Genomic DNA, 23,518 nt, shown 5'->3' on the forward strand with positions numbered 1-23,518 from the left:
CACAAAACCTCATCCTTAATGATGGGCTCAATGATGGAAGTTAGGCTAACCAGTCTATAATTTCCTGTCTTTTGCCTCATTTTAAAGACTGGAGTGACATTTGCCCTTTTCCTGCATTTTGGAATTATTCCCTACTCTTTTTTTATAATTTTCTATTTAATACTTCACCATGAACCATGTCAATAACAATATATACAAATATTCATTATTAAAATAGACACAGTGGCATTTTCATTTTTCCTCCTTCCTCCCGCCCCATAACATAAAGTAAGAAAAAAAATAAAAGAACACAAAGGAAAAGAAGAAAAAGAAATCGTGTTGTCTGAAATTCCATATTTAAGTATTGTCGTACTTATATCTTATCACTTTAAGGGGAGGAGCTCTGAAATCGGCAGTTTCAATAAACTCGATGTATGGTTCCCAAATTTGTTCAAATGTGAGTGCGATCAGAGTAAATCTTTTTTGAGCCCTGTCTAATTTTAGGCCTACTTCTTTGTCTTTTATGTTGTTTAACAGGAATATGTCTGGATCTTTTGGTATCTTATTTTTTGTAATTTTATTTAATATTAAGTTTAAATCTTCCCAAAAAGTTTTAACTTTTGTACATGTCCAAATTGTTCCAATTTCTTGTTTACAACGGAAACATCTGTCTGACATTGTTGGATTCCATTCTTTTAACTTTTGTGGTGTCACGTATTATCTATGTAGCCAATTATATTGTATCATACAAAATTGAGTATTTATTGTATTTTTCACTGTTGAAAACACCAGTTACGTGCCAGAAATATAAGAATCAGGGTGCAGAAGTGAGTGTATTAGTCCTTTTTACTAAGGCGAAGGAGCTTGGGAGGTTGAACAGACTGATGGACTACACCGCAGGGTTCTGAAAGAGGTAGCTGAAGAGATTGTGAACACCGTCACATTGCCTTTCTTACACGTCTTCTTTAACTCTTACACCTGACATACTGGCCACTACTTGGAGGGCTTCATGCTACACCCATCAGAGTCTTTTTACTGGGATATTATGTGTAATCCAGAATATACATGTAAAAATGAGCAAATGTGGTAAATCAGCTCTATCCACAAAGATTCTACATCTTCTGATTCCATGTCCCTTAATTTTTTTTTAAATATAGAAGTACAGCACAAGGTAACAGGACATTTCAGCCCACGTATCCATGCTGCCCAATTTACACCCCATTCATCTACACCATCAGTATATTTTAAATGGTGAGAGGAAACCAGAGCTTTCGGAGTAAACTCACGCAGACTCCGGGGAGAATGTTCAAACTCCTCAAAGACAGTACGGAATTTGAATCCCGGTCCCAATCACTGGCACTCTAAAGGTGTTGCACTAACCACTATACCAATTATAACACCCCTACGCCATTTACATTGCCCCTATGCCAACCATGCCACTGCTTGACAGGATTTGATTTCACTTTTTACCAATGGAGCACTCTCCACCCTTCTCTGTTCATTTTCCTGCCTTTTCATCCTTGGATGTTTATCTCCCAGCTGTAATCCTCCTTGAGACCCATCTTGGATATGTCCACAATGTCATACCTGCCAATTTCTAACTGAACTTTAAGTTCAGCTACCTTGTTTCGTACACTGTATGCATTTAAATTCAACTTGCAGTCCCTTGAAAAACACACACAAATGCTGGAGAAACTCAGCAGGTCAAATAGTGCCTTTATGTAGCAAAGGTGAAGATTCATCACCTTTGCTCAAGCCCGAAACGTTGGTGATACATCTTCACCTTTGCTACACAAAGGCACTGTTTGACCTGCTGAGTTTCTCCAGCATTTGTGTGTTATTTCACTTAACCATGGTGTCAATAGAATCCTGCATTTTACCCCCACTTTCAGTCCCTTGTTCATTATCTGCTTATAATTGTCTCTCCCTGTTGCCTGTGTTTACATTCTTATCCTTTTCTAAACTTTCTGTACCAATTTTATTCTGAACTCTTCAATAATCTGTCCTGTGCTCTTAAAGGTGTCAATCAGTAAATTAGTTATTATGTCAAATCTCCAAAGCAAAGTAACATCGCAAACTACATGATGGGAACAACAAATTGACACTTGGTCGTAAAATGAAATATTAGGTCTGATGACCTAAACCTTAATTAAAGATGTAAGTTTTAAGATCATCTTAAAAAGAGTAAGATTTGGCTAAGATGAAAGTTTTGGGCTTATGTACCAGAAAACAAGATGATGAATATTAGGCTAGGGATGGATGACTGGACAATCTAGAAGATATTGCAGGAACTGGGATAGTAAACATGTATAATCCAGAAATATACATGTAAAAATGTGCAAATGTGGTAAATCAACAGAAAAATGCAGAACAGTTTTTTTTTAGAATGACTGTTTCTGGTGAGACAGGAGGAGGCATAAACCCAGCTTCTCAAGGAGCTTGTCTTATATCAAAAGAACAGACAGAAATAGCAACAAGAGTTAACTAATGGGGTTCAAACAAGGCAATAACTGGAGCAGTTTTATCATGGGTGTTTTCTTTGTTTTTCTTCACTGCTACTATTCATGTAAAGAATAAAAGTTTACTGTAACTATATCAACTGGTGTCGGAATAGCTCAGTGGTTAGAGCACCGGTTCGTTCCATGCTGGTGCCTAATTTCTGAGAGAGTCACTGGTCAAAGTGGCAACTTCCTGTCTTCCTTACAGTAGACAAAGTTAAAGAATTTCATGCATGTTACATTCTAAATGTAGTATTATGTGATAACAATGGAACCTTTACTTTTACCAACTACTCTACCACAGTACAAAAGTTTATCAAAATATTTTTTTGAATATTTTATTTTAGTTTTCACAGACTTACAAAATCAAATAAACAAAGCCATTCACGTACATATGCATACCCAAAGTCTGCATTTGTCCCACCCCCCTACCCTACCCACCACAGCAAATATATTCCAAAAACTTATCTCAACCCCACTCATCATGGCGCACACGACCCCTAACAAGATCTGTAATGAAAATAAATCACAATGGCAACGCCATTCAAAGAAAACACTAAAAAAACTCAAAAGAAAAAGAAAGCTAAGGACCTGAAAAGAAAAGGGCATGTGCTTCGTCTGCACCAAGTCCTATTTCCATAATCACACCTCTGGCCATACTAGGATAATTTAACCTTATCCCTATTTAAAAGGGGGGAAATCAATCTATTGGAGATCCAATGTACTGCAAATAAGGTTGCCATACTCTAATGAATGTGTCATGTTTCCTCCAGAGGAAATATGTGATTTTCTCCAGGGGAATGAGTATTTAGCTGGGAGTCAGACTTCCACAAAACTGTTATACACTTCCTGACCACTGCCAAAGCAAACTTCACAAACGAAATTTGGAATTTAGTCAGTCTCAACTGCACTTCTCCAATATCCCCCAAGAGGAACAGCTCTGGGTCCTGTGGAAAATACACTTGTAATTTTTTTTTTTAGAATACCTCCTAGGTCTTCCCAGAAAGGTCTCACCTTTGAGCACAGGCAGGTAGAGTGGACAAAAGTTCCCACTGCCACACCACATCTAAAACACATTACTGAAATCTCAGATTTTGATCTGGATAGTTTCTGAGGTGTAAAGTACAAATGGTGCAGAAAGTTATACTGCACCATCCTGTATCTGGCATTGACAACCCCCATCACACTGTACAGACACAGGTCCTGCCACTTTAAATAATTATATAATCTTGGATGTAGGACAATGGAAAGATGGAAATCCAAAAAAGTGAAGGTTCTGTATATCTGAAATTAAAGCAGAAAATTCTCCTCAGGTCAGGCAGCATCTGATGTATGAGAAACAAAGGTAATATTTTAGATCAACACCCATTTATCAAGATTGGGAAAGAGAAAAATTAAATGAACAGATGTTGCCTGACCCACTCAATGTTTCCAGCATTCTGCACTTTTATTTCATCCAGAGGATGCTTATAGTAAGCTACATGGGGAAAAGAAATGAAAAATAAGACAATGGAGAAGACAAGAATAGCAGCAGACAAAAGTAAATAAAAATAAATTATCTATAGGTATGCAAGTAAAAGCGGATGGTAAGAAAATGAGTAAGACTAATTAAGGCTTAAAAGAAGTGATCCATACAGAAGGCATTGCTTGAATATGAACCAAGTAAAAGAAAGCTGCCAAAATCTCAGAGGAAAAGAAGCAGAGATAGTAAGATTGTGAAAATTATGAGGTGTTTAAAAGGCCATGCTTAAAATAAGTATGTCCAAATGATGGACAAAGGTTAGCACTGGAGCACACATCTTCTGTACAAAATCTATAAATTTGTTGATGTCACCACCATTGTTGATTGAATAACAGGTAATGATGAGTCAGAATATTGGATGGAGTTTGAAAATCTGGTTGTGTGATGCAAGAACAAAGCAGTGATTGTGTATTATGAAAGGGAAGCTCGGTGGAAAGGGTTAGTAGCTTCAAGTACCTGGGCATCTACAAGGGCCAGATATCCAAGGCAACCATGAAGAAGGCAAACCAATATCTCGACATTCTAAAGAGTTTGAGGATTGGGTGACACGGTTGCAACACCTTTACTTCACCAGTGATCAGGACCAGAGTTCGAATCCCGCACTGCCTGTAAGGAGTTTGTACATTCTCCCCATGTCTGCATGGGTTTTCGCTGGGAGATATGGTTTCCTCCCACCACACAAAACATACCGGGGGGATGTAGATTAATTTGGTGTAAATTGGGCAGCACAGACTTGTAGACCGAAATGGCTTGTTACCATGCTGAATGTCTAAATTTATAAATATATGGCATATTGTTGAACACTAATGAACTTCTGCAGGTGTTCGGCTCCGAATCATAGGTCCTCTACCGGCACCACCTACGGCTCCTAGAACGCTTCCACCAGCGTTGTCTCCGCTCCATCCTCAACATCCATTGGAGCGCTTTCATCCCTAGCGTCGAGGTGCTCGAGATGGCAGAGGTCGACAGCATCGAGTCCACGCTGCTGAAGATCCAGCTGCGCTGGATGGGCCACGTCTCCAGAATGGAGGACCATCGCCTTCCCAAGATCGTGTTATATGGCGAGCTCTCCACTGGCCACCGTGACAGAGGTGCACCAAAGAAAAGGTACAAGGACTGCCTAAAGAAATCTCCTGGTGCCTGCCACATTGACCACCGCCAGTGGGCTGATAACGCCTCAAACCGTGCATCTTGGCGCCTCACAGTTTGGCGGGCAGCAACCTCCTTTGAAGAAGACCGCAGAGCCCACCTCACTGACAAAAGGCAAAGGAGGAAAAACCCAACACCCAACCCCAACCAACCAATTTTCCGCTGCAACCGTGTCTGCCTGTCCCGCATCGGACTTGTCAGCCACAAACGAGCCTGCAGCTGACGTGGACTTTTTACCCCCTCCATAAATCTTCGTCCGCGAAGCCAAGCCAAAGAAAGAAGAATGAACTTCTGCAGGTGTACTGTACATTGACCCAGTTTGGAAACTTGCATGCCTAGGAACGCAGAAGGTCCTCAACCTCATAGTCATTGAAAATATCTACATGAGACAACATCTCAAGAAGACAGCCAACATCATAAAAGTCTCCCTTCAACATGTTCTCTTTTCCTTCAGGCAGAAGATACTGAAGCCTGGTCCAGCATTACTAGATACAAGAACAGTTTTACTGCAACAAATATCAGGTTCTTGAACTCCCTCATCCTACCCTAACAATGACACTACTTCAAGACCACTCAAGATCTGTCTACACTACTGACTCAGCACATTTTTTGTACTATGGTCAACTACGAATATACCATCATAATGCATAGAAACATAGAACATTCACCACTTCAGTCGACAACTTGTTCCACACTCTCACCACTCTCTGCATCAACTACCAAGTTATGGTTAACAGTTAATAAGTTAACCAAATTAATTGAAACTGATGAATTCACTCATCCTGCAACTTCCAACTACCGAAATTCATCAGATTACAACATCACAAGCTACATTTCAATAATTTGTTGTGAAGTTTAATTTAGAACCAGCGATAATGAATTGAAGAAAGCAATATATTTAATTTCCAACATTATTTCAGGATAATGTTGATTTAGTGAAAAATCTGTAGGTGTGGGAGCTGTCATTTAGTGTCTGGAGGGCAAGAATGCATTGGGTAATGGTTGCAATGTGAATCAAGCAGGCCAGTTGAATGTTGTTAGAGGTTCACTCATCCAGGAAATTGAATAATAATCCATTATATTTTGCTAATTTCTGCTTTGCAGATGATGGAAGGATTTTTTGTGGATCAGGAAGGAATCACTCATCACAAAATAATCAGGCTCAGACCTGCCCTTGATGCCAAAATATTTATGTGATTGGTCCAAATACACTTTTGATTCTCAGGAATTCAGAAACAGAAGTCTCGGTGACAGCAATTTCAGTCACCTGTGTGGCTTGTGTGTTATTTTATACTTATCAAACTATGTCAAATACGGCTTCATGCAGGACTGCTTAATTTCCTAAGGAGCTACCAACAAGATGACAAATTGTGGTGTTTTTTTCATAATTTTATGATAGGACAAAATTATTGATGCTGAAGGTGATTGGGCAAGACAATGCTCTCTGGAATACCTACAGCGAAGTCCTGCTGCTTCAATAAGTCCATGACTTCCAGGAACATTATTTTCCTTTATACAAGTTACAACTACAACATAACTGAAGGGCAATAATGTTTATTTCAGCAAGACTCTTCGATGTAATATTCCATCAAATGATAACTTGATATAAATTCCAGTGGGTTTCCCCTGACACTGAAATCATGAAACCTCATGGTGTTCAAAGTTAATGTCAACAACACTCAGGCCAAGTTTTCACAACTATCTATTTCTCCAGTATTAACTCTGATGGAATAGTTTGTTGGTAGGACAAGATGTACTCGGAGATGGACTCTGAAAATGTTATTCTTCAAATCATCAGTAGGACAGCTTTTTCACAAATTTGTACAATTCCCTATGTATTACTTCAAGAAATTTATAGGGATGAATAGTTGAGTTAGCAATTGTTATGTCTGGTGTAGAACTAACTGGTCAGTTTAGGTTTTTTTTTTATTTTACAGAGGGCCTGGAAGCAGGTTTAAAACAGATAGGGGAAGAATATTTGCAATCTCGACAGGTCTTTACAATAATTATCAATTTCTTTGTTGCGATCACAATAATAGCATTTTATAATAGATCTGACTAATGCAATTTTAAAGAATTAATGTCTGCAGTATATTAATCAAGACTTCTAGTAACTGTTTAGAATCAACCTCTTGATATTTGATCAATGCTCTGAAAATAATGCAAGATTTAGAAATATTTTAAATTAAATATTCATATTGCATGTATTATTCATTCCAGGAGCTGGTATTAGATATTCAAATAATTTGCTCCAAATATTAAAAAAGAGAAATATATGAAAATGGTCCTTTCTCCCCTTGTCTCCCTACATCTTGCTTTGTTTCCAGCTTTCCCAAATTCTGATGAAGCATCATCAACCTGAAAACTTAACTCTACTTTTTGCTCCATGACCTGTTTCTTGCTGCCAAACCTGTAGCACAATTCCAACATTGTCAATTTTTATGTCGGATTTGGCTTTTCTGAATAGACATAGTTAAAGCAATATATCCTTTAGCCCAGAAAAAAACCTTGGGCCTACCACCATCTACATATCTATACAAATTCAGCACTTTGTCCTTTACAAGTCCTCAGATACCCATAATCTATATTGCCTAGCCTTTACACTTTATAAAATTTCATTTAACAATGTTTTCTAACAGCTCATGCATTCATTAATCCAGAAATTATTAGAGAGGATAATCAGAAATATTTCTGTTTTCTTTGCCTATATAAATACTCTATAAATATTGCTTTCTTCATAACCTTTTCTACTTGTAGAGTAAAATCCCCATTATCCGGCATTTACAGGCATCACAAGTGCCGGAAATATGAATTTTAAAGTTGAATGAAGCTCACTTTTCCAATGCCTAACTAATACACCAGCATTAAGAAAACCCATTTAAAAGACAAAAGGCAGTGCAAAATGTAATTTGAAAAATAAAATCAGTATTGTAGTCTTTAATTATGTAAAGTTCACTTTATTCAAATAATTCCCATAACTTAAAAAATTTAAATTCGAATCCTGGTCACTGCTGCTGAACAGGGTTCAATTTGAATTAAAAACTAATATGAAAATGTCATCAGTGCAAGTGACATTGAAAGAAAATATATAGTTACATAATTTAAGAAATGCTTGCAGATAAATTACATTGGCACAAATCATTACTTTATCCAAAGAGAAAGGCAGTATTTTGTAGGAACATCTATGCCATACATCCTCAAATTTAAAATATCAAGAGATATTTAGTGAATTTTCCTGTCAATTGTGCAAATCCAATCTTCAGAAAGTCTATGATTAAGACTAATATTTATTTAAAACTTTATTCTGCAAATTGTTTTCCAATACACGCAGTGCAAAAACATTTTTTCCATTGACATCACTACAATTTAAAGTTAAATATTTTCTTACAATGTGAATCCAAGGTCTAACACAACAGATTTCCTAGATGTAAATTTATGACAATAACTAATAATCACAAATTCACTTGTACAAATCATTACACATCAAACAACTGGGAAGATGTACTCATGATATGAGTAGCTTCTACAGAGCATCCACCAAACTATTCCTAAAATCACCACACCAAGTGTGTACATTGGACTTACTAAATTGTTAACAGTATTTTAGAAAATTTACAAGGAACATTTCCCTAATATTTGTAGCAATGTACAAATAAAGACATTTCAAATATATTCCCCAAATTGATCCAGAATTTGAAACACAATCCGAAATTTGAACAGTCTAACTGCCATGCTTAAATCTGGAATTGCGTTCAGTTGCCAGATACAAGTTTGCTTTATGCACCTTAGTTTAATTTATCCTGAAGATGTTGTAACCAGGATGAATTTGAGCCACACTGGACATTTTTCAGAACAAAATAAATAAAATAAAATATTCTCTTGAGCCTATTCAAATACTGCACCATCTTTCTACATAGGGCAGGCATAATATAGTTAGATGGGATAAATATCAGAGTTATTTATAAAATTGTTAGAAATGACCAAATTCTTGCTGGCATAGGTCCATTTCTTGCAATTAGTCATAACCTTACTTAATAAATACAGATGCCCATCTTACTAGCCCAAAACTCATCTCAGTCATTGTAATAAAACCCACTGATGCCCAGGCCCTGAAATGTTCAAAATTTTGAAGCAGCCAACCCAATCTCCAGATTTGCCAATTGTCAAATATATAAGGGTTTTATTTAGAGATATCCATAACTTTTTAAAACTGCAGTAAAAGATTTTAAAATTATCTAAAGCATAAAAGTCATAGGGGCTGTGGATTTTGCAGAGAATTAATCTAAAATATGAGTCTATTCCTTTCTTCAACATTCTCAGTTCCTCCATGCATGTTTAATGAAACACATGGGGGTCCAGGACTTGCGTCTGCTTAAATGTTTAAATGGCAGATATTCCACAATTTTTGTTTCATAAGCAGAGGGAGGGAGAAACCAATCTAAGATCAGCCATTGCCATGTTTCCCAAGACAACTGTCAAGGGAAAATTTAACTCTAATTTTAACAAGCATGGACTGTGAAGGGGCTAGATCAGAAGATTTAGAACTCATGGGTGAACATAAATGCCTCTATATCTGTTTCATACGATTTTCCCCAAGCTGACACATTGGACCTGCTATATTGACGGAGTGATCTTTATATCATTGACGGAGTGATCTTTATATCATGGCTGCTTTTAACAATATCAGCATTCAGACCCCATGATCGGGAGAGTTTGCAAAACACTCATGACTTTCAACAGTCCTATTAAAAGCTGCTAAAAAAAAGATCAAAATGTAATTATTAGCACTATATAGGGACAGCAGAAATTCTGAAACGTGAATGTAAATATCCATCCCAAATTAATTTTACAGTGAGCTCTGCCAAAAACAGATCACCTGACAGAACAGAAAAAGGAGAACATAATTAAAGTTTTAGTGATCCAAATAGTATAAACACATATCTAGTTATTTTATTTCTATTGCCCGTGTGCAAATTGAGCTTTCTTAAACAGAACACGCACTTAAAGAATGCTGATTCAGACTTTGTCATTTCTATCAACTCTGGAGACCAGAAATTGTTATTTTTCTTTCAAGATGACCAAGATTGCAGAATATGATTTGAAGAACAGTGCAGAAAGTCAATGAAATGAAAGGAAAGCATTTTTGACATAAGCCATGAGTGAATGACATGTATTCCAGTTATAAACTTTTCTGAAAACATTTGTTAGTTTCTGAAATTTTGTCAGCTTGTATGTTTATAGCCCCTTTCCTTTGGCACCCTGTCCCAGGAATTAACTAGGAATTTCCTGGGACAGGGCCCAGTGGAAAAGGAGCACTATCCAAACACTGGCATCAAATGACGTCATTTCACGCCGGGGATTAACCGCCTCCATCCCTACTCATATTGCTGAAGCCAGCGATCTGATAAAACCAGTGGAAAAGGGACAGCAGAAAGTCACATGTTTCCAGATGAAGGTAGAACACTTTGATCCTCGGGGATGAGTTGTGTTCAGTGAAAAAGCAATTAGTGTCCCAGTTAAGGGTGGCCCAGTGGAAACAGCACAAAGAGATTCCTATCCTGGGACACTGCATGGCCAATTAACTAGGATACCAGTGGAAAAGGGGCTTGTGTCAAAGAATATCCTGAAGTAATATTCACAATATAATGTTTGGTTAAATGCCAGTACTTGAGAGAGAAAAAGAACAAGCGTACACAGGGAGGGGCCATAATTGGCAATTAACAGAAATACATACAATTACACAAAGAATGCACTTACTTAAACAGGATCTTTTTGTAGTGGCACCTGCTCCTCCTAAACACAAATTTCCTCCTCGATGAACCAATTCCAGCTCCAAATTCAACCTGTTGCATCAATTAAAATGTTTATAATTTCTATATGAAATTACTTAATTTTCATTATATTTCTCAAAATACAATTAACTAGAACATGCAGAATATATATTCATTGTGGATGAGAGTAAGAAAAATTCACTTCTGCTAATAGGATTTAGGTTTACAAGTTCTGACAAAAATATAAGGATTTACACCAACAGCTGCAAAAAGCAATCCCTAATCAGAATATGAGTCTACCAAGGTCTCAAATCCTCTCCGTTGCTCAAAAATAGTGTAATTTAACATTGATTTTTATTTTGCATATGTTTCCATCTGTTTGTTGCTGATAAGATATTTTGTATGACTTAAGTATTTTCTACTCCCAAGGCAATTTGCTCTGTTCACTGAACTAACATCCAAGCTCTGAAGGGAGTCTGAAGGTTTTAGAACAATGGGCAAGTCAGAGAGGAAAGTTACATGTTTACACTCAGTTTAGTTATACAAAGAATTTCAAAATACATAATTTACCTACACATGTAGCATACACTGCTTTACATTATGATCAATGAGGTTCTAAAACATTAATTCTTTTCAGAAATGTTAAAGCTCCTTATGAAAACTACCTCACGGTGTTTTAAGAAAGTTATAGTTTAGATTTTTGCGAAAAAGATAATAGTTATCATTTAATAGTGACACAAGCAGAAGTGTATTTTAAAACTTATCAGAACCAAAAATATCAAACTGCTAATCAAATGTAGGAAACTTTGTTCATCATCTGCATTTAAGGTTAATTACATGGCTGGCTTTGGAATAATTTAATTGTTTATCTTAGTTGCCTTGTTTGATGGAAATGCTTCACAATGTTAGAAGGTGAATCTTTTCTTAGCTTTTATCTTTAATCTTATCTTTTCTTTTGGAATTCACAAGATTCCCTGTCCCTCTGAGAGCCGAAGTATTAATGTGTCTGACCTAATTTTAATTTTAATGATTCTTCCAGAGTGTGACTTCATGACAGAAATGTTTTGAATGTCAAGAGAGGTAGTTAGACCCTTTTTTGTTGGAGAGGACGTGAACATCCCTTGCCACAAATCAGTCCACATCTCATGTGGCACACATTTTGCTGCATGCATGCACAAATTATTTTCCAAAGAGTTCCAAATGGAATTGAACATTGTATATTTATTACCTGATGAAACTGACATCAACTGAATCAAGTTAAATCACACAAATGCTCCCTGTCATAAAAATATCCTCAAGATTTTATGGTTTGTTCCAAGGAACAAGGAAGTCTTAACGGCATATAAAGCCAAAACTGTAGCTCTGTAAACCATCTATTCCTAAAAAAATAACTTTATAGGTGAATTTTGAAATGTAAGTGTAAAGATTTGAAATATTTTAAAAGAGAATTTGGGATATTCCAACTATTCAAGGATAATTAAACATCCAAAGACATGCACCCTATTGAAAAGACACCAGAAGGGATGTTGGTAAAAACTTAAATAAAGAGAGCAAAAGGCGACATAGAATCAGAAGATGTAGAAACTGCAAAGATTAAAAGACCTTGAACTTGATGGGAGTTATATACAAGTTTCCAAATGTCATGATGTATGTAAGAAAGGCAATGTTATGCAAGTCATGGGAGATTTCAATCTGCAGATAGACTAGGATAAGCAGGTTGGCACTTGATCCCAAGAGAAGGAATTTGTAGAGAGCCCATGAGATGGCGTTTTAGAGCAGGTTGTGTTTGAGCCTACAAGGGAAAAGGCAATACAGGCATACCCCTCTTTATGAAACTAGAGCGTTCCTATGAAACCTTTTGTAAGCCAAAATGGAGTAAAGTGAAGACCCATTCAGTAAAAGCGAAAACCCATTCAAATCCTTTCTTTATAAAAGCAAAGTTTCGTAAAGTGAGTATTCAAAAAACAGGATATACCTGTACTGGATTTGAATCAGATTTGATTAAATTGCAAGTTAAGGAGCCCTTAGGTGGCAGTGAGCATCATAGGATAGAATTCACCCTACAGTTTAAGAGTGAGATGCTAAAATCAGATGTGTCAGTATTACAGTTGAGTAATGGTTAACAGCAGAGGCTTGAGAATGGATCTAGCCAAAGTTGATTGATAGGGTACCCTATCAAGGATTATTGTAGAGCAACAATGGAAACAGTTTCTGAGGGTAATTTGGAAGACACGGGATCATTTCATCCCTGTGAAGAAGCAGCCTTCAAAAAGGGAGGATAAAGCAACTGTAGCTAACAAACTGAGTTAATGACAGCACATAAGCAAAGAGAGGGCATACAATATTACATAAATTAGTGGGAAGCCTGAGAATTAGGAAGCTTTTAAAAACTAACAGAAGGCAACTGAATAAGTAATACAGGAACAAAATATTAAATATAATGTTAAGCTAGGCAATAAGAGAGGCTACAGTAGCAAAAGTTACATATATAAAGAGTAAAAAAGCAAGGAAAGACAACTGGATAATGACACTAGGTGGTAATAGGGAACAAAGAAATGGTGGATTAACTGAATTGGTATTTTGTGTCAGTCTTCACTGTAGAAGACACCAGCGAAATGCCAGAAATTGGAGAGTCAATAGGCAAAATTGAGTGTAGTTGTTATTACTATGCGGATGGTGCTTGGGGAGCTGAAGGGATTGAAGGTTGGCAACACCTCAAGGTTCTGAAAAAGGTATTGAAGAGATTATGACCTCATTAGTAGCGATCTTTCAAGAATCACTAGAGTCAGGAAAGATTCGAGAGATTTGGAAAATGGCAAATGTCACTCCACTCTCTAAGAAGTGAAAGTGACTAATGACTGGAAATTATAGGCCAGTGCTTAACTGATAGGGCTGTTTGAAAACTCAGTTCCTTGATACTATAATTCCTATTGAATTGTGTCACACAGCAACAGGTAGAGTAAGAGATTATACCTTCAAGAGCAGAGGAGCAGGGTGGTGTTAATTGGATAATTAAAATTTCCAAGGGGGTTTCACCTTGCAAATCAAATATGGGCACAACATTCGTGCATGTGAAGATTCAAAGTTGACCAGATAACACAAAACCTTCTCCCTCTTGTAAATGGGCTTCCATTCAAGTACCACCTTTTGAATTTTTTAAAGGATCTCCAAAAGGGCTTTTCAACCAATGAAGTACTTGTGAAATGTGATGACTGTTCCAATGAAGTATTCGGAAAAGACAACATGCTCGCAACAAGCTCCATAGACATCATTGATAATGACTCTTATACTGGTATAAACATATGTCAGGCCACTGACAAATAATTCCCCTGCCCTTATTGAAAATAATCTAATACGAGCTTTTAATCCTAATGAGAAGAGCAGAAAGAGCCTTGATTTGAAGTGCAACCAAGAGATATGATAAACTCAGTTCAACAGAAAATAATGTACCAACATGTACATCATTATCTTATCACTTTCATACAGCAATACATGATTTTAAAAATGTCAAAAGTCAACATGAGCATTATCTGAGGAATGGGCAATCTTACAAGTTTCAGAATATAATCAGAGATCCGGTATGGAAATATAGAAAAATAAATAATAAAATCTGGGTGCTCTCTGTACAAACTATGCTTTTACACTGACACAAATCTAAATTCTAGAAAAGATGCCATTTTTGATTATTGTATTTCAAAATTTTGTGATCGCATTTGGCCAACTGATGGACACACTGAAGCTTGGTCTGCTACCAGACATCGAAGAGCTGACATTGGTGGGGGAGCCCCTCAGAAAACAAAAGGAGAAGAAATAGGTGGGAAGGTTTGCCAACACTATTACAATGCCAGAGGCTTGGGATGGAATCCAGCGCTGTAACGATTTTGTACGTTCACCCCGTGTCTGCTTGGGTTTCCTATACCCCTCCAAAAATGTACAGGATTGCTAGTTAATTGGTGCACAGTTTATTTGGAGGGCATGGGTTTGGCCCAGAAGGGTCTGTTATTGTGTTGTATGTCTAAACCTAAGTAAAAACTTATGAGGCTCTAGAATAGTGGCATTGTACATAAATGGTTAACATCACAATGTACAATAACAGAATGTTCAAATTTTCTTTAAAAGTTCCCTGTAATCTATTCTCTCCACATGTGCATCAACTCCACTCAGATTCTACTACTCTCTACACAAAAGATGCAATTTATAGAGGCCAAATAAGCTACACAACACATCTTTGGGGCATGGAAGGAAGCATGACCTTCCAAAGAGAACATACAAACATTATGCAAACAGCAAGATGGGTCAGGGTTGAATATCGCAATACACAAAAGTAGTAGAGAAACTCAGCAGGTGACGTAGCATCCATGGAAAGTAAAGGATATCCAACATGTTGGGCAGGGTCAGGATGAAAGACCCAGGCCTAAAACACTGGTTATCCATTACTTCCTGTGGATGTTGCATAACCTGTTGAGTTTCTCCAGCACCTTTTTGTGTTTTGTAATTGACCCCAGCATCTGCAGAGTTTCTTGTTTAACTTCAAGGTTGAATAGATATCATTGGACCAGACACAGTAGATCCATGAGTTGCATCACTCAACCATCTATGATGTAGTATCCAAAAATGTTTGAAAAGATGTCATGTTCTATGTGTTTATTTACTATTCAAATGTAGGCCAGCTGAACATAAAATCCTGAAGCAAAATAGTATCTATACTCTGGCATATAAATGCAAAACCTTTAAAGGTTAAAATAAGTATGCAATTGCAAAACTGCATGAATAAAAAAAGAAAACTAGGATGCTCCTTTCCATGCCAAATTATCTTAGAAACAACTCACAAAAAAAACATGCGGTGTTGGCAGAGCTGCTGTAATGGCAATGCTGCCATTGGTGCAAACCGGGGAGAGCGGGAAGCAGAGACATGGTGCTGCTCCGCAGGGTCCAACCTTCGGGTCCTATTGTTGACCGCTTTATACGGGCTTTAATTGGCCTGTTAAAGGAGTCAACGGTGTTTTTAATTAAAATCCTGCAACTATGGTGTCTGTGCCCAAGATGGCGACACCTATTCTGGGCAGTGGCCATGAGAGGTTGCAGACTCAGGGGGAGCAGCGATCCAGCACAGGACACCAGAAATGGGGAGGACACTCACCCCCACCCTGTTCAGAAGGATAAGCATAGAACAAGACCCTACAGGATATTGACCACATCAGCAGACCAGCAAAGGATTCAGCAGCTGAAGGACCCACACAGGCTGCGGGCTGCTGGAGACTGGCTCATAAGAACTAGGTATCGGAACCGGGATTCAAGAGGCTGCTGAGGGCGAAGGACTTGCTGAAGGATTCCTAATTGTATCAGAGGTTTGGATCTGGAGCACAGGTTGCCAATGGATCAAACAGGAACCTGTGTAGTTGTAGAGGATGTGGGAGTGCTGAAGGCGAATCCACGGACATTCAGTAACACTGAAGGGACTCCCGTGAGAGAACAGCAACAATTATCGAGGATCTTCACCACCAAACACATACTCTGTTTTCGCTGCTAACATCAAGAAAGAGATACAGGTGCCACAAGACTCGCACCACCAGATTCAGGAACAGCTGCTACCCCTCCACCATCAGACTCTTCCACAACAAACTCAATCAGTGACTCATTTAAGGATTCTTACTTTTGCACTTTATTATTTTTTGCCTCTCTGTATTGCAGTTTGTTCACATTATACGCTTGCATGTGCACATTGTGTAGTTTTCTTTGCACTACCAGTAAGTGGTAATTCTGCCTCACCTACAGAAAAAGAATCTCAGGGTTGTATGCAATGTCATGTGTGTATCCTGATAATAAATCGGAAATCTGATCTGAATCAGACAATAAGGGAATCTTACATCTTGAAGTTGCACATCTTCAATTCAATTGGTATATCATTTGACTCCTCCAGAAACTATTCTTTTCTTTGGCTTGGATTTGCGGACGAAGATTTATGGAGGGGTAATGTCCACGTCAGCTGCAGGCTCGTTTGTGGCTGACAAGTGCGATGCGGGACAGGCAGACACGGTTGCAGTGGTTGCAAGGGAAAATTGGTTGGTTGGGGTTGGGTGTTGGGTTTTCCTCCTTTGTCTTTTGACAGTGAGGTGGGCTGTGCGGTCTTCAAAGGAGGTTGCTGCCCGCCGAACTGTGAGGCGCCAAGATGCACGGTTTGAGGCGATATCTCAGCCCACTGGCGATGGTCAATGTGGCAGGCACCAAGAGCTTTCTTTAGGCAGTCCTTGTACCTCTTCTTTGGTGCACCTCTGTCTCGGTGGCCAGTGGAGAGCTCGCCATATAACACGATCTTGGGAAGGCGATGGTCCTCCATTCTGGAGACGTGACCTACCCAGCGCAGTTGGATCTTCAGCAGCGTGGATTCGATGCTGTCGGCCTCTGCCATCTCGAGTACTTCGATGTTGGAGATGAAGTCGCTCCAATGAATGTTGAGGATGGAGCGGAGACAACGCTGGTGGAAGCGTTCTAAGAGCCGTAGGTGATACCAGTAAAGGACCGAACAGGAGTGTGGGTATGACAATGGCTCTGTATACGCTAATCTTTGTGAGGTTTTTCAGTTGGTTGTTTTTCCAGACTCTTTTGTGTAGTCTTCCAAAGGCACTATTTGCCTTGGCAACTCTGTTGTCTATCTCGTTGTTGATCCTTGCATCCGATGAAATAGTGCAGCCGAGATAGATAAACTGGATGACCGTTTTGAGTTTTGTGTGCCCGATGGAGATGTGGGGGGGCTGGTAGTCATGGTGGGGACCTGGCTGATGGAGGACCTCCGTTTTCTTCAGGCTGACTTCCAGGCCAAACATTTTGGCAGTTTCCGCAAAACAGGACGTCAAGCGCTGAAGAGCTGGCTCTGAATGGGCAACTAAAGCAGCATCGTCTGCAAAGAGTAGTTCACGGACAAGTTGCTCTTGTGTCTTGGTGTGAGCTTGCAGGCACCTCAGATTGAAGAGACTGCCATTCGTGCGGTACCGGATGTAAACAGCGTCTTCATTGTTGAGGTCTTTCATGGCTTGGTTCAGCATCATGCTGAAGAAGATTGAAAAGAGGGTTGGTGCGAGAACGCAGCCTTGCTTCACGCCATTGTTAATGGAGAAGGGTTCAGAGAGCTCATTGCTGTATCTGACCTGACCTTGTTGGTTTTCGTGCAGTTGGATAACCATGTTGAGGAACTTCGGGGGGCATCCGAGGCGCTCTCGTATTTGCCAAAGCCCTTTTCTACTCACGGTGTTGAAAGCTTTGGTGAGGTCAACAAAGGTGATATAGAGTCCTTTGTTTTGTTCTCTGCACTTTTCTTGGAGCTGTCTGAGGGCAAAGACCATGTCAGTAGTTCCTCTGTTTGCGCGAAAGCTGAACTGTGATTCTGGGAGAACATTTTCGGCGACACTAGGTATTATTCTATTTAGGAGAATCCTAGTGAAGATTTTGCTTGCAATGGAGAGCAGCGTGATTCCCCTGTAGTTTGAGCAGTCTGATTTCTCGCCTTTGTTTTTGTACAGGGTGATGATGATGGCATCACGAAGGTCCTGAGGCAGCTTTCCTTGGTCCCAGCAGAGCTTGAAAAACTCATGCAGTTTGGCATGCAGAGTTTTGCCGCCAGCCTTCCAGACCTCTGGGGGGATTCCACCCATACCTGCTGCTTTGCCACTTTTCAGTTGTTCAATTGCCTTATATGTTTCTTCCCAGGTGAGGACCTCATCCAGCTCTAGCCTTAAGGGCTGTTGAGGGAGCTGGAGCAGGGCGGATTCTTGGACTGAGCGGTTGGCACTGAAAAGAGATTGGAAGTGTTCTGACCATCGGTTGTGGATGGAGATCTTGTCGCTGAGGAGGTCTTTGCCGTCTGAACTGCGCAGCGGGCTTTGGACTTGGGGTGAGGGGCCGTACACAGTCTTTAGAGCCTCGTAAAGTCGCCAATGTCCGCGCTGAGCTGGGTTCGTTTGGCGAGGCTAGTCCACCACTCATTTTGGATCTCCCGGAGTTTGCGCTGAAGATGGCTGCATGCGCGACGGAAGGCTCGTTTCTTCTCTGGCCAGGATGGCTTTGCAAGGTGAGCCTGGTGGGCAGCTCGCTTCTTTGCCAGCAGCTCCTGGATTTCCTGGTTGTTTTCGTCGAACCAGTCCTTGTTTTTCCTGGAGGAGAAGCCCAGTACCTCTTCAGTGGATTGCAGTATGGCAGTCTTCAGCTGATCCCAGAGGGTTTCAGGGGACGAGTCCAAGAGGCGGATTGCATCCTCGAGCTTTGCTTTGAGGTTTGCCTGGAAGTTTCCTCTCACTTCGTCTGACTGCAAGTTTCTAACATTGAACCTCTTTCTGGGGGCTTTACTGTTCCTGGACTTTGGCTTGAAGTGAAGATTGAGCTTGCAGCGAACCAGCTGGTGGTCAGTGTGGCATTCTGCGCTGGGCATGACCCTGGTGTGGAGCACATCTCGTTTGTCTCTTTCTCGCACCAGGACGTAGTCCAGGAGGTGCCAGTGTTTGGATCGGGGATGATCCAGGTAGTCTTCAGGCTGTCCCTCTGCTGAAAAAGGGTGTTTGTAATGACAAGCTGCTGTTCTGCGCAGAGCTCCAACAGGAGGCGCCCATTGTCGTTGCACTTGCTGACACCATGCTTGTCCAGGATTCCTGGCCAGGTTTCTGATTCTTTGCTGACGCAAGCGTTGAAGTCGCCAAGGATGACAACCTTGTCGGCTGTAGGAGTGCGTTGAATGAGGTTGCTCAGATCAGTGTAGAATTTGTCCTTTTCTGCTGGTTCCGCCTGGAGGGTTGGAGCATAGACACTGATGAGGGTGATGCGACGCTTGTTTTGAAGGGGGAGTCGCATGGACATGATCTGGTCCAAGTGGCCTGTCAGGAGGTTTTCGAGTTTGGAGGCAATGGAGTTCTTGGCCATGAAGCCTACACCAGATAGGCGACGTTCATCCAAAGGCTTGCCAGACCAGTAGAGTGTGTAGCCCGCGCCGCGTTCTTGGAGGCTGCCTACATCTGCAAGGCGGACTTCACAGAGAGCAGCTATGTCGATGTCAAGTCTGAGGAGTTCATGTGCGATGAGGGCAGACCGACATTCAGGTCGGTGGCTGTCAGCCTTGTCTAGCATGGTTCTGATGTTCCAGCATGCTAGCTTGAGTTTGTGAGCATCTTTTGGGGGGGGAGGACATGGAGGAGGAGGACGTGGACCTGTCCTTGGGCCTGCACAAAGGAGCTTTTAGGTGGAGTCCAGTGTGCGCAGTACTGGCCCCACCCTTTACACCCATGGTCCGTGTGCCGTGGCCAAGCAAGCTGGGACGTGGCAGCGAGGTCCTTGGGTCGTAGGTTTTATATCGGAGTGGCCTTCTCCTATGCAGATTTCTTACCCGGGCTGGAGGGGCCTGCCTCCCCTCCTAGGTCGGACCATACCTGGTCGCAAATCACCTGTGGACATGGCCTAGGTAAGTTTAATTGGGTTCTCTAACTACCTCTGAGGTAGGTCAGGGACCCGGTTGGATTTTGACGGGGTTGACCGAGTCACACCCTTTCTTACTGCTGTGTAACTGGGGTGTAAAATGTAAAAAGCGAGGGGGAGGCGGCGGCCCCGGCCTCGGCAGAGTGAAGCAGGCAATGGTCCCGGTCCGGGCAGAAAGAAGGAGGCGGTGGCCCGGTCCGGCCCCAGTCCGAGCAGAAGGTAGGCGGCAGCGGCCCCAATCCAGGCAAAAGCGAAGGGGAGGCGGTGGCCCCGGCCTCGGTAATGCTCGTGTATTAGCTAGGCATTGTAAGAGTAGGTCTCAAGAAACTGGAAAACTCGCTTATCCAGCATTGACAATCCCTGTATGCCCAGGATTCCTGGGGTTTTAATGTACTCCAGAAACTATATGTTTAAAACAAAAATGTCAAGAGAATTTGAAAAAGTGAACAAATGTTAACAACCATTCCAGAGACAACCCCACCCATGCCCCAATGATATCTGGGGCTCACAATTTTTTTTCCCCCAGAGAATTTTCCATTATTGAAAGTATTTGCAAAAATGTTGGTAGTGCTTTAAGATAATGTGGTTTTGAAAACACAATTAAACTATCCTTGTTCTCCAGTGCTGCCATCACCCTTCATATCACCTCCTGCAAAACATTATGCAGCCCGTGTCTTGTATTCCCAGAAACTTCCTGGAGTGACTTATATATTTTTGATTCAGCTGAACTTCACCATTTCCAGTAGCCTGAGCTCTCACCAAAGGGATAATTGTCCTAATTGCTATTTTTTTTAGTGAATAAACTCTGACTAAAACCATGAAATGAAAGCCTGAAAGAAGGAAAAGCAGATGGAAGTAATAAATCATTCAAAAATAAATGCAACAGAAAAATAAATTTCAAAAAGCTATTCCTCAAGACAATAAAAATCAGGGGAATAAAAATCAAAAATTGTATCAGGCCACATCATTTCTGTAAGGAAATAAATAATGTCAAACAAATTCTGCAGTATATAAAATACGTTCCAGACAAGAAGATATACAAAATAAAAAGAAAATCTAGGCCGACAGACACTATTTGCCACCTCCCTTCTATTGCCAAACCCAAGGTGAAAAAACACAAGATTGTCTGAGCCTGAACAAAATAACAAGACCCCAGATAAGTTTCAAATTGCTGCAACAGTTATACCCTATTCATGAATACAGCCAATTAAAAATGCATCAGTATCATCCAAAATTTCAGACCTACGGACTCAACCATTTCCAGATCTGGTCCAACTCTCCACCAAAAAGCTATGAATAGTCATCATTTCACTATAAGACTCAATCAATAAATTACAATGGTTAAATAGATAGCTATTCCAAGATTCCAGATTTTCCTTGGACACTTGCTCCCACTTTATTAACTTACACTTCCAACAAGGAATTTTACCCATCATGTGAAAAATTCTTTCATTATGCTTTAATTTGATTCTTTTCCAAAGCAAGTTTCCACACCATATGTTTGCAATTCAATATAAGCAATTTTAGAATCCAACCCATTAATTTTCTTTTTATAAACAATATTTTTTTAATTCATTCCTTTTTTTCTGCATCTGATAACATTAGTAAGACCAACATTTATTGTCCATTATCGAAACACCTTCAATTGCTGCATCCTTGTGGCACAAGTAATTTTGAGTAGAGTTCCCAGATTTACTCCAGCAGTGACAAAGGGAAAGAAATATACACTCAAGTAGAATGTTGTGAGATTTGGGCAGTACGATTGGCGTAGCAGTTTGCGCAATGCCTTCACAGCACCAGTGATTGGACCGGACCAGGGTTTGAATCCCACGCTGTATGGAGTTTGTATGTTCTCCCAATGTCTGCATGGGTTTCCTCCCAGGGCTCCGGTTTCGTCCCACCATTCAAAACGTACCAGGGACGTAGGTTAATGGGGTATAAATTGGGCAGCAGGAATTCGTGGGCTGAAATGGCCCGTTACCATGCTGCATGTCAATTTTTTTTTAATTTAAATTTTAAATTTTAAGGGGAATGTGCAAGTAGTGATATTTCCATAAGCCTGCTTGTTTCATGCTGGGTGATAAAGAACAAGAGTTTCCAAGGTGCTATCCAAGGAGCTTCAGCAAGTAATTGCACTGAATTTTTGTAAATGATCCATACTTTATCCCTGTATACAGGTGGTGAAAGAAATTACTGTTCAAGGTGATAGATAGGATGACAGGTAAGCCTTGAATGGTATTAAACCTAAGTGTAGTTGGAAAAACACTTATCCAAGAAAGTGCAGAATATTCCTTCACCCTCCTGGCTTGTGCCATGTATTAGATGAAAAGCCTCATGGGTATATGGTGGAGACAGACAGATATTTGAACTACAAGAGAGTCAGGGTGGATGGGAGAATATGGAAATAATGTGGAGCCACGATTGGTTCTGCTTGATTTTACTGAGCAGGTTCAAGAACAAAATTGTAATACAGATGCTTAATCTTTTATCCAAAATCCTTGGGACCAGGCACTTTAAGATTTTGGAATTTTTCAGAAAACGGAATAATATTGAAATGGCAATACTTTCAAGTAAAAAAAAAGTTCGGTTTTCGGAATTACGGATAAAGGGATAAGCACCTATTTACAAATGTGCTGGAGAAGGTATCCCTGGCAAAGGGCTCAGGCACTGAAGTGTTTGTTACCATTTAGGATTTATTTATGGATGTGGCATGACCTGCTGATTTTCTCCAGCATCTGAAGATTTCCTTGTTTAACTGAAGAGCAAAATTAGTTTATTCGTATTCCTGCTTTTTATGTTCTTATGAATGTCCCTACCACTTAAAAGACCATGCTTGAATCTTTCTGCATGCAATCATGGGCCACTTCACTTGTGGAAAAGTTATGTATGGAATTGAATATAGTGTAATCACCAATTTACATCTCTACTCTGTACTTAGGATGGAGAGAAGTAATTGATGAACATGTTTGGGCCTTGGACACTGTCCAGAACAATTGCTTTTACATCATGATTGACCTTCAACTATTTCAACTTCCCAACCATCAGAGTTTTCTCCCTGAATACTTGATGTTATTTTTACCACAGTTTCTTCCTGCCACATTTAATTAATGCTATCTTGATGTCAAAGGCAATCACTTTCACTG

At 40.0% G+C, this 23,518-nt stretch overlaps 1 protein-coding gene across 4 annotated transcripts in view; it reads right to left on the bottom strand.

Annotated features, from left to right (window-relative positions):
- ubr3 (ubiquitin protein ligase E3 component n-recognin 3) overlaps window positions 1–23,518 on the bottom strand; it is a 293,785-nt gene that overhangs the window by 77,575 nt on the left and 192,692 nt on the right. For all 4 annotated transcript variants that reach the window (XM_069935677.1, XM_069935678.1, XM_069935680.1 and 1 more), the window contains one exon: window positions 10,906–10,991. In XM_069935677.1, coding sequence (XP_069791778.1) covers window positions 10,906–10,991 — 86 coding nt within the window. The remainder of the gene's footprint in view (window positions 1–10,905; window positions 10,992–23,518) is intronic.

Source organism: Narcine bancroftii, chromosome 4, assembly GCF_036971445.1.
Source record: "Narcine bancroftii isolate sNarBan1 chromosome 4, sNarBan1.hap1, whole genome shotgun sequence".
NCBI classification, from domain to species: Eukaryota; Metazoa; Chordata; class Chondrichthyes; order Torpediniformes; family Narcinidae; genus Narcine; species Narcine bancroftii.